This window comes from Schistocerca cancellata, chromosome 4, assembly GCF_023864275.1.
Source record: "Schistocerca cancellata isolate TAMUIC-IGC-003103 chromosome 4, iqSchCanc2.1, whole genome shotgun sequence".
In the NCBI taxonomy this organism is placed as follows: Eukaryota; Metazoa; Arthropoda; class Insecta; order Orthoptera; family Acrididae; genus Schistocerca; species Schistocerca cancellata.
The window spans coordinates 138,907,893-138,921,003 of record NC_064629.1 but is presented as its reverse complement, the minus strand read 5'-3'; the positions used below and the strand labels follow the sequence as shown (position 1 = coordinate 138,921,003).

Genomic DNA, 13,111 nt, shown 5'->3' with positions numbered 1-13,111 from the left:
CAGTTTTTGTTTTTAAAAAAATTCCCTTGTAATTTTTTTTCTCCCCATGCCCAAAAAAGCTTTTTGTTATCAGATAAGAAGTCTGACACTAGTTGCTCTTAGAGATAAGAAAATGTAATTTACTGTTCACCAAGTATCACCACAAATGGATCTCTCTCTCTCTCTCTCTCTCTCTCTCTCTCTCTCTCACGCGCACGCCCACGCGCGCGCGCACGGCCGCAAGCGCGCGCGCGCACGGCCGCAAGCGGGCGCGCGCACGGCCGCAAGCGCGCGCGCGCACACACACACACACACACACGCACACACACGCACGCACACACACGCACGCGCACACACAGAGTCTAGAAGACATGCTGCATAAAGGTAACATGACTACACCTGACTATAACTCAGAAATGTTTAGTAACGTCTAGACAAGTTTCACATACCTGAAAACAAACTTTCACTGTTAAACAATAGAATAGTTTTATCAAATAACCTTTAAAGTACAAGACGAAGGAATATCAAAGATAATGCTGGACATATGAATGTAGACATTGCACAGTTATATGAGAAAGACAGATGAAAGTTTTTAGTTAACTTTGCACTTACACTGCATTATATAGTGTGACTCTTATTAATGTTAAAAAACCCTGAAGTGATGTAGATGACACTGACAAAAGTAATTTAATATATGACACATAGGGCCACAAATGTTGGGAAATACCCCAAAAGTAGATGACAAATGTTGAACATTTCATGTCACCAGGTGCAGCAGTGGAGCCAGTCAGTCTGTTGGACCTGATCATCCCAACCCAAGACAAGTATTTCATGTCAGTGTAGCTCAGGGTTCGAGTCTTGGGTCTGATAGGCAGTGGGTGTTTTCTTCTTCTTCTTTTCTTTTCTTTCATTAGACAGTTGTGCATTTATACTGAGGTGACATTTATTATTTTATTTACTAGTCTTGTGGTCTCCGTTGGTTAGCTGCAAAGTACAGTACAACAAAAACCTACCATATGGTGCCACAAGTAAATAAGTATAATTTTGTGAACTGCATCGATACCGGTATATTATATACACGTTCTTTACTAAATAAAGTCTGTAAACAAAGAAAGATGGTAAAAAAGGAAAGAAACACAAAATTAGAACAGCTTTTGCTTGATTACAGTGAGGAAAATAATTTAGTAGCTTCTACATTTACAACTGATCACATTTACAAAAAGTATTCAAAAACAGAGTAGCCTAGTAGAGCAATGTGCAGCACTGCCCCTAACAGTGATGGTAGGATCAACAAGCCCAATTGTTGCACATGCAGTGAAGTACATCATCTGGGGACGCCACATGTTCAACATTTGTCATCCATGTTTTGAGTATTTCCCAACATTTGCAGCCCCATGTGTCTTACATTAAATTACTTGTTGCAGTGTCATATACATCACTTCGGAGGTCTTTAAGTGTTAATAAGAATCACCCCTATTTCGTGCAAAGACACGCAACAAATGGGGAGAGGTGTGGGCGGTAGCAAGATACTGGCGATAACTGTGCATCTCCCACAACAAATATATGTAGTTTGCTCACAGATGAGAGATATTTTAATTCATAATAAATAAGAACACTCCAGAGCTCAAAACATATATAGACAGCAAATACTAAGATGTTATCTTTAGTGTAACACACTTTTCTAGGTAAGGAAATGTGAAAATATACAAAGCTTAATTAACAGAGTGACTTTTTCTAGCAGTGTATCAAATTTCCTTAATATCTATATGTCAAATAAAATGTCTGTTTTCAGGTACCTGTCTGGAGACGCCATTATGAAAGTTACAGCAAAACAAGCATCCAATTTGGCCAGAAGCTATACTTCCTTAAATAAATTTTCCTTTCAAATTTACAAATGCCTAATCATATGACGGTAAAGTACAAAATTTGTATGCATCAAGCAGGTAACAAGGAAGTTTTAAATAGTTCTTTTGAATAACTTTCTTTTTTTTTTATTTCAGAGTGCTTGTCAGATTCCTTCATACCAGCATTTTTAAAGACAATTAAGTGGTTGGCACAACACAACCGGTAATGCTGAAATACAAACATTGGGAAAAACAATGATTAAAAACATATTTTTGTAACTGTTAGTATATCCTAGTCATGACCCGTGAAAAATTTTGATGCTTCATCACAAAATTCATTCAGATTTTTTCAGTCAAAGAGTGCGAGGGACATTTAGCTGCGTAAGAGTTCCATAAAAATTCTTCTTTTATAATTGATCATTCATTTAATTCAAGCTCCAAAGATAAAGGTACTGTAAAGCTTTGCTTAAAACTGCTCTAATGCGGCTCTTTTCTGTTGTCTCAGAAGCTCCTAAAAGACTCAAAGATTTTCTCCAACAACATGAGAAGCATTACAGAATTAAGTTTCTTTTAAATATTTAATGTACTTTCAAATCTGATACCATAATAAAGAAAATCTGACATAACTTCACTCCTAATTCAATTGACAGTTTACCGAGAGGAATTTACTAATAATCACTGGACTCAAATTAACTGACTAACAACTTTCTTCACACACACAACTTTCTCAAAACACACACACACACACACACACACACACACACACACACACTACAACAGAGTGTTCATTAAATCATGCATTTCAATACTTTCTATCATTACAGAGTCATTTGTAAGCAAAGGAAGGGTGTAGCATCCATTTCTGTTCCAATGTTAAGAACTTTACTGAAACTTCAGTGAAAGTGGCTAGTGATGTAAGGCATTCAATCACCAATTTATAATCACAGGAAGCTGGGAATAAAGGAGGGGGTTAATTTGATGGTCACTATAGCTTAAAATGAACCAATCAATGAAAGACTTCTCCAAGCTTCAAATTAATGTAAAAGAATCAGAGATGTTTGAAAAATACTCTTACATATCACTACTCCCCTAATTATAATTGTAAACAATTTCATATCGAAAAAAAAAGTGTTGATGGGCAGACTTCTCCCATATATGCAGCATTTAATGTGATAAAAACTGATCAGTTTGTTGCAAAAATTGAATGAAAACAATTAAATTAAAGACAATTTATTCATGGAAACATGCATACAAATAATAAATCATTTAAAAAGAAGTAACAATATATCCCATCTCAATAAAGAAATACTTTCCAAACATTCAATATACAAAACAAGAATGAATAGCATGATTCACTGGAAATAAAGACTCTTGAGTATCTGATAACTTCATAGAATAATAATATTGCACAAATCAAAAGAAGACTAAGAACATAAGTATATATTTATCTCTGTGTGTATGAGATAGAGAATGCTGAGGGATGGAAAGAAGTTTACCATTTGACACATGGGAAAAAAAGAATGCAAGAATATCTGCCATCAAAACTGATTTATAACCTGAGGATAACATCTGGAGGACTAAGGTGACACCTCCACAAATGTAACAGATTTCTAGACTTTAAATAAAACAATACGGTCAATGCTATAAAAATATATTCAACTCCAAATGATACCACTCCTTTCACTAAAAAACGATACATGCAGTCTTCATCCAACTGCACACAGTTTTTCACATGGACGAAAGTAATTTAATTCTTGTACTTCAGAATTTTCAATAAGAAATTTCATGCAAATAGTAATGCATCTACTATCACACTCTTACTTCACATAAAGAGATTAGGAACTTTTTAACACAAGCATGCCTCTTTACATTAGTATCATACAATATTTATAGCACATTATGATGAAGGTGGTGAAGATGGAAGAGGAGGGGGTGGAGGAACAGGTGGAGGGGGATCTTTGGGCAATGGTGGCTGTGAGGGTGGACGAAGTTCCAATGGAGGTAATGGAGGTGGTGGTATGGAGTGTAGGTGAGGTGGCAATGGTGGTGGCGGAACTGATAGCATTGGCATGTGCATGGACTGCTGCATGTCATACGGCATGCTGTAGTACCCATACATGTAGTCAGGCTGAGGAATAATCCCCTGGGGATGATGATATGGTTGGTCATAGTAAGGATGGTACAGATATGAAACGCTGTCTCCAAAATTGGACAGATTAACTTGACCCCTATCACATACCTTAGTACTATGAGGCCCTCTGCTGGATCGCAATTCGGCCCCATTGTGCTTGCTACCCGTAGATTTTTTTGACGACTCTGGTGTCGTCACACGTGCAGTTTTGTGAGGCGGCTGATTTATCATCTCTGACTTGGAAGCAGTCCACTCACGTTTTCGATTGTCTTTTACAGGAGTCGAAGAACTCGTCGCACTGCCACTATCACTGTTACAACTGATTTTAATCTTCAGAGGACCACTAGGAGCAGCTTGAGGAATCTTCACTTTTAACGGGGTATTTGGCAGAGTTTGTGGAGGATCACTAGGTACATCTAGCTTTTTTAACTGGTCTCTGGCAATTTTCAGTTTTTGCCCTAACTTCAGTTTCAGTTCCGATCCAGATCCGGAACTGGTAGATGCTGGTTCCAATGAACTACTCTGTATCTTTCCTTTTGGTATCGTTATTTTAATCGGAACAGCAGCTGCTGGAATAGATTCAGGCTGCTCCACTTTGTAGCGTTCTTTATCTTTACTTTTGTGTTTACTTTTATGTTTTTTCTCATCTCTTTTATCTTTATGTTTGTGCTTTTCTTTTTTCTTCTTTTTGTCACTTCTATGATGTTCTGACACCTTTTTTAACAATGAGTCATCGGCATCAGTCGCTTCAGATGTCACAGGAGTGTCGACGTGGTTCCCTTCTGAAGTCAGTGTCACAGTCTTCTCATACGGAACATCGAGCAATGTTACAACATCTAACATGTTGTTATTGTTAAGATTAAGTTCATGGATAAGTGAACCAGAGAAACCACTACCACTTTCTGCTGCTGGTGATGGAAATGCTATTGCTCCCAAATCACTAGTAATAGATGGCTTTTGTGACTCTGCCACCATGTGACTAGGAAACTGTCGAACAATATTTGTAGGTTTTGCATCCTTTGATGCAGGCATACTCTTAGATGTAGCTTTCATTCCACTTTCATCTTTCTTCTTTTCACGAACTGACTGAGTTGCCTCTGATGCTTTACCCGGTAGTTTAATTCCCATCTTTGCTTCTCTGATTATGTTTTCATAACCTGCTATCTCGTCTAGCTTCTTAACCACTGGCACTAATTCAGGCTCACTGCTTGAACTACTTGTTCTGTTACGGTTATGGCTTTGATTTGAGGTTCCCGATGAGATACTCTTTCCAGGAGTGCTTGGGGCAACTAGAGGTGGAGACCCAAAATGTATCTGAGTAGTATCAGGTGGCTGTGAAGGAACTTTTCTTGCAGAGGATGGTGTACGCTGCTTGGATTTCGCCACACGAGGCGTGTGCGGCGATTCTCTTGTTGGTGTGGTTTTCTCTGAACTGTGTGTCTTCTGAGAGGTACCTCCTAACTGCTTGCTGGGAGTGGACAAATTTGATGGACTATGCTTCATTGTTTCAGTTTCATGTTCAACCTGTAACAGTTTTGATGGTGACACATCTTTCTCAGACTTCTTCTTTTTACTTTCTCCAGAAACTGCAACAGGAAGACCATTAACTGTGAACTGATCATTTTTTCCACTTGAAACATGAGAAGACGCGGATGACACATCTGCTCGGCTGGAGGAATGACTAACACTAATGCTCGGTACCTGCAATGTATCTGCTTTATTGCTGGACGAATGTCCACTCGATTTCACTTTTAAGAGAGATTTCTGACTCTTGCCTGGGGATGTACCCTGTCCATGAGAATGTACCTGAAGTTGCCCAGACAATGATTTTTCTCGAGATGTATGACTTGAGGATCTGTGGTGAGTTTTGTGACTAGACTTCTCTGAGCTATAACTAACTGAAGCAGAACTTTGCTGTGATTTTGAAGATACATTTTTAGTTGGTGCTATTGTTACAGTGTCTTCATTGTGGTCATCTCTATTCTGTATCTGTTCCTGTTTAGGTTCACACCTCTCTGGTCTATCATACTTCACATCACAAGGCATTTCCAACTTACGATCACCTTTAAGCTCTGTTCTCACATCGCTTTTTCCTGGCTGAGAAGCAAGAATATTGGATTTTGACACTTCAGAACTGTTCCTGCCATCTGTTCTTCGCTCTGACATGTCAGCAATAGTGCTGTGTGAATCAGTGAAATTAGATCTACGATGTTTGCTATCAGATCCAGAATGTTTGTGACTGTGTTGATGTTTGTGCTGATCTGAAGTTGCATCACTGTGACTCTTCTGTGACGGACCTTGCCACATATTTGAAGACAAATCACTATCAGCTGGACCAGCAGCTCTCATTAGTTCCTTAACACGTACATCACCACTACTGTGAACCAAATTGAGAATGTTTTTGTTTTCATTTGAACCCCTGTGTCTCATAGCATCTGTATTCTGGGTATATTTTGAATGTTCTGCCTGAATATTTTTACTTTCTGTCGACATAGCCATCATCCCATCTTTTGACGAGTTTGCGAATAATGATGTGTTACTAGAATGCTTACTATCAGAAACTGATGATCTAATATCATCCGCCTCATTTCCTTGAACAACCGACTCTGCTGTCAGCTCAATACAACGTGGTTCTTTTTTAATATGACCAGCCGACGATACTGGCAGCTCCTGGGGTAGTGAGGTATTATGCATTCTTGTCTCTGAGGTTTCATGCCGAGATGGTTGTATGAACTTGTGTTCACTTGTACCTCTTACAGACACATCCCGCTTTGAACTTTCTCTGCTGTGGGCTTGTTCACGACGTGCTGCATCACGTGCTGAAGATGTAGACTGTCGTATGGGAACATCATTCCGTGAAGACACCTGCTTCGGATGATGTGACTGAGATGACAGAGCTTGATTTGAACTTGACTTGTTGTGATGGGGGCCATTTGATGACTGTGCCAAAGATCCTCCACTGTTGCTGGTGTGGTGGTGGTGGTGGTGATGGTGGTGGTGGTGATGAGGAACTTCCCTGTGAATCATAAACATAAAACTATATGCAACTATATGATTTGCACAGCACAACAAATTTTAGGTATACTTCTATTTATAATATATTAGTTTACAACTAGGAAACAAGCATTACATTAATACTGTTTTTCATGAAAACAGCTTGAAACTTCACAAAGTTAAATTCCACTTTATACAACAGTGTGTTGAAAATGCTCCAAAATGAAGTTTTCACTCAGCAGCAGAGTGTGCACTGATATGAAATTTCCTGAAAGATTAAATCTGTGTACCGGACCTAGACTCGAACTCGGGACCTTTGCTGTTTGCGAGCAAGTTCTCTACCAAATGAGTTACCCAAGCATGACTCATGATCCGTACTGACGGATTTGAAGCTGTGAGGATGGATTGTGAGTCATGCTTGCGTATCTCAGTCGACAGAGCACTTGCATGCGAAAGGCAAAGGTCCCAAGTACAAGTCTCAGTCCAGAACACAGTTTTAATCTGCCAGGAAGGTTGTTGAAAATATTGTCTCTTTTTTATTAAGAAAAATGAAGAACAGACTGCTACAATTTAAATATAAATAACAGCAGACACATATGCAATGGTCTTCATCACTCAAGTCAAAACCACAAATAGTCCCAAGAAAAATAATAGTGACATATTTACAATAAAACTGAGATGATGGTTTTACAGAATTACACACGACATATCAAAAGTTGCCTTCTTTCATCATATTTACAGGCTGCACTAACAATTTATGTGATTTCATTTTCCCCATAAAAAGGACATGCACTTCGACGAAGAAGCTGCACACAAATGTGTGAGAAACAACTGTATATTCACATTATTGTTAGTGAACGCACTATTAGCTTCAGTCGGATCGGGAGACCACTTGCTCACAGTATTTTCTTATCACATGGTATTACAGAACATGTAACATAAAAATAATGAACCAGGCTTTGCAAGACGGTTATGTCTGCAAAATGTAGTAATGAATAGTTTCTCCTTAGGAGGTTGCATGAATCGCACTATATTCAAACCTGGTTATACTATGCCCTTATGTTTGATTTTACAAAGAGTAATCCAATAATGTGTACAATGTGGGATACCAGTTTGTAACAATTTCTGTTCCAACTGGCAAGAAATCAATGAAAGCACTGTATGGATCTTAAAAATAAGGAAAAAAATATACTATTGTGTATATTAATATTGCCACAGTCTTCAACTGTGCCTACGCCAAAGATTATGACGTTAAAATATTAAGTCACAAACTCTACAGTAAACCTAAATACACAGTACAATGGTCAAAACAGTTTGGGGATCAGACAAGATACAATACAATGCGAAAAAAATTGTGACCTTCAGGAAATGTTGAGTACAGTCATTATTCTTACAGGAATGGGAAGAGACACCGTTTCATTCACCTACACCTTAAACATATAGCTCACTGATAAGTGGAGTGCTATTCAAGTACTGAACACCCAGCAGTCATCTGTGATTATGCTGCTGTTAATTACACGAAAAGCTGGTGCACTGTCTAAGCAATGTAATTTGTCAAAATTTTTAGCATAGTGAGCCAATGATAGGTAGAAACTGGTGTATCAAGTGTGAGGCAGCACATACCGATAAGTATTCTCAATGTGTAATTTCAGAACAGTGGAATATAATTTTAGACAACAGGAGGTATTCAAAGAAAATCAGGGCACTGTTGTTCAGGAGCAATGGTGGCCTGAGACAATAGTTCTCTCTGTTAGAACAAGCAAGAGACTTTTTCAAACAACAGGGCATCAAGTCAAACTAATTGCAATAATCTTCGTGCTTTTGGCCTCTATGCATATAGTTCTTTTCTCTGGGTCACAGTAACCACATGACACTGTAGAGTGTGCATGTGGCTTGGAGGACACAATGACACACTAAATGAAGCTGTATAACAGCATAGTGGTAGACTGGCAATGATTGTAGGAATCAACATTGGTGGATGACCACATCATCCAAAATGGTTATTTGACAGCTCAAAGATAGAGGGATGAGAACCTTCAATCTCCTATTCAGCTTACATTGGTATCACTGAGGATTCTGGATTCTATAACTCACCAGTTCTCATCCACACAGAGATCAACTGGAAAAAACATGCTTCATTAGCTGTATCTCACAAAATTCGTGACAATGTCCAAAGTGGACATTAATCTTATGAAAGTCATCTGAAATTCAGCTAAACATCATCTAGATCCACATCTCTCATGATTGCTCTAGAGCTGAAGATGCTCTGTAGGTTTGACTATTCACACTGACAACATACTGTTTATAAGGATGGTCAAACTATGATTGCTCCACCAATTTATGTACGTGTACGCACGCACGCACAAATATATATGGCATCAAAGTAATGGAACGGCCAAAGTAAAATCATTGTGGATGACGTGATTTTAGAATATTTATCATCTTTCAGATATTTGGACTGTCAAAATATACTAGATAGCACTAAAGTTACAGCTAGCTACTTCTACAAGTTGGAATTTGCACTGTTTATAACATGTTAAAATATGGCCAATAAAGACACAAGAGTAAAATTATCATTCTTCCAGCATTTTTCATAGAACTGAATGCTGAGTATCTGTACAATAACAAATTTACCGAAAATACAAAGTGTAGCCATTAAATTTCTGGGAACAAGAAACACCAGATACAGAATATTTTAGTGAACGGACAACACTCAACTTCCCAAAGCAGAGCTGTTAAGAGGACATGACAGGAAGCACGCAGTCAATCACTGAAAAAAAGGACAGGCTTTAAGCTTAATCTATGAAGCGCAGAAGAATTGGATTCCTTACATAATGAATGTTATCTCCTCTGGTTCTCTCAATGATTTGACCAGTATATAAAATGCAATTCACTCCATCCAGACACAAGAATATGTTGACTGATCTTGCATCTACAAAACTTAGTAAGATCCACCATACCCTCCAGGCTTTGTCCCAAAGATTCCTCTTTGTTGGCAACACTGAATTCTAATTTTATGGAATGTACTTTGGAAGTGACACATAGAAGTTTGGTTTACAATCAAAGGTAAATTCCAGACAGCGCTGGCAGAATGTTATTTCAATTGAGATCTGCTGCTTTGTAATACAGAGTTACCAATGGAAAACCTTCTGCATATATTTAAAAACAAAAAACCACTATACACCACTGCCTACGCAATAAGGTTAGGCGGTAAAAATTAAAATATGATTCGAACACCGTTGCAGATGCAGAAGAAATGAATGATTTCACTACATATTCTATACCTGTAATGTAGAAACAATGTGTCGCTGCGAAACCACTGTCCACAAATTAGGTTAACAAATCTACCTCACCTTATATGATAAAAGGATAAAAGATACAAAGCTATTTGACACTGCTCAAGCACTAGTAATATAATCAGAAATGGAATTAGAACTATAGAAGAGCTGGGGTGGGGATTATCCAGAAACAAAGTGTAACTGCTACTGAGTATGGTTTTTACAGCATCAAGATCTGAAAATGCCTGACCACTTATAAGGTGTTCCCCACTCTGCCAACTGCTGCAATACAGTGCCTCAGGAATACGTAACACTGACAAACATGAGGGCAAGGAGAATACTTCTTGCCATGACATCAGTGAATTCTGCTTTTGTTATTTTGGTACATGTTGCCGAGTAATGTAAGTCAAACATCAATTTTATCTACAAAATAGTTGTGTTCTGTGGCTTTTACAAATGAGCTAGTTTGTGAGAGTTGCATTCAACCTGACAAACTGTAATGGTATAGTGCTATCAAAATCTGCATTTTGAATGGTTTATCATGAATGAAAATTCATTCCAAATTTGTGGAAGTTTGTATGCTGTCTGTTCCATCATTTTTCATGGCAGAGAAATTGGTGGCTGAATTTAAATGTAACTACACTTCTCTACAACATGATCAATGTGAGGGACATCCCAAAATTTCAACCACAGATGAAATCACCGAGTAAGTACAAAATGCAGTATTAAGCAACAGGTGACTGAAGGTGCAAAAAACATCCGACTCCATAGGAGTATCAAAATAAAGACTATATTATGAAAAGGATAGACTACTGCTCACCATAAAGTGGAGATGGTGAGTTGCTGTCAGGGTCAACAAAAGGACTGCTAACCAAGTAAACTTTCAGTCCAAAGGCCTTTCTCCGAAGTACACACATACCCAACACACACATGACCACTGTCTCTGACCGCGGTCAGTGGTCCCGTGTGTGTGTGTGTGTGTGTGTGTGTGTGTGTGTGTGTGTTTTGTCTACTTCAGAAGGAGGCCTTTTGGTCCAAAGCTTACTTGTTTAGCCAACTTTTTGTTGTGCCTGTCTGCAACTCAACATCTCCACATTTATGGAGAGTAGCAATCTATACTTTTTATAATATTGTCATTATTTTATCCTTGATTTTCCATTGTTTGAGAAGAAAGAGCATAGGACATTATACACAAAAATTTTAGAAGTTTCTGTGCAAGATGAGTGGCACATATGTTAAACACTTTCAAAAAGCAAGTCCAAAAACAAATTTCTGAGTAATGCTTAGGGTCTTTCAAGTATATTCCACCTGATTTTGAGTGACAGCTGCTACCACATGTATGATGTGGATCTACTACTTTATACCATAAACTAAACAAAGTGCAGGCAGCATTGGGTGGTGGGAAGCAAAGCCGAATTCATCTGAGGGGAAGTACTGTTTAGGATCCAAAACAGATTCTTGTTGCTGATTACCTTGCATACAAGTACAGGGCACTATCACACAAATCTCCTGAATGAATAAATACAAGAGAAGAGAAGAGGCCTGGAATATAAAAAAAAGCCTAGTTCCTCAGAACAATGCAGCTGCTCACAAAAAATGTTGCTGCTCACAAAACGAAATAGAAAATATAAACACTTTTTTTTTAATCTGATCAACTGTTTTCTGATAAAAACATAGTTGTTGTTGTTGTTGTTGTGGTCTTCAGTCCTGAGACTGGTTTGATGCAGCTCTCCATGCTACTCTATCCTGTGCAAGCTTCTTCATCTCCCAGTACCTACTGCAACCTACATCCTTCTGAATCTGCTTAGTGTATTCATCTCTTGGTCTCCCCCTACGATTTTTACCCTCCACGCTGCCCTCCAATACTAAATTGGTGATCCCTTGATGCCTCAGAACATGTCCTACCAACCGATCCCTTCTTCTGGTCAAGTTGTGCCACAAACTTCTCTTCTCCCCAATCCTATTTAATACTTCCTCATTAGTTATGTGATCTACCCATCTAATCTTCAGCATTCTTCTGTAGCACCACATTTCGAAAGCTTCTATTCTCTTCTTGTCCAAACTATTTACCGTCCATGTTTCACTTCCATACATGGCTACACTCCATACAAATACTTTCAGAAATGACTTCCTGATACTTAAATCCATACTCGATGTTAGCAAATTTTTCTTCTTCAGAAACGCTTTCCTTGCCATTGCCAGTCTACATTTTATATCCTCTCTACTTCGACCATCATCAGTTATTTTGCTCCCCAAATAGCAAAACTCCTTTACTACTTTAAGTGTCTCATTTCCTAATCTAATTCCCTCAGCATCACCCGACTTAATTAGACTACATTCCATTATCCTCGTTTTGCTTTTGTTGATGTTCATCTTATATCCTCCCTTCAAGATACCATCCATTCCGTTCAACTGCTCTTCCAAGTCCTTTGCTGTCTCTGACAGAATTACAATGTCATCGGCGAACCTCAAAGTTTTTATTTCTTCTCCATGGATTTTAATACCTACTCCGATTTTTTCTTTTGTTTCCTTTACTGCTTGCTCAATATACAGATTGAATAACATCGGGGAGAGGCTACAACCCTGTCTTACTCCCTTCCCAACCGCTGCTTCCCTTTCATGTCCCTCGACTCTTATAACTGCCATCTGGTTTCTGTACAAATTGTAAATAGCCTTTCGCTCCCTGTAAAACATAGTAAAAAGAGTTCTGGTCCGGTGCTCAGAAGGTATCAAGTACATCGTAATGAGTCAGGTACAAGACACTTTAAATAGATGTTTCACAAGTGCTTCAATCATGGAAGAAGTAAAGGACTAGTCTCTGGAGTTACAAACACTGTACTTTTAAAAGAATAAAAATCTGAATCTTCAGGATACTCAGCTATTTT

General features: G+C 38.4%; 1 protein-coding gene across 2 annotated transcripts in view; it reads right to left on the bottom strand.

Annotated features, from left to right (window-relative positions):
• The window catches only part of LOC126183212 (cyclin-T-like), a 113,670-nt gene that overhangs the window by 21,145 nt on the left and 79,414 nt on the right, over positions 1-13,111 (bottom strand). Inside the window, exon 9 of one of the 2 annotated variants that reach the window (XM_049924996.1) lies at positions 4,063-6,970. In XM_049924996.1, the coding sequence (XP_049780953.1) occupies positions 4,063-6,970 (2,908 nt within the window). Of the gene's footprint in view, positions 1-3,457; positions 6,971-13,111 lie in introns of those variants that run through there. The other variant, XM_049924995.1, reaches the window with a different exon arrangement.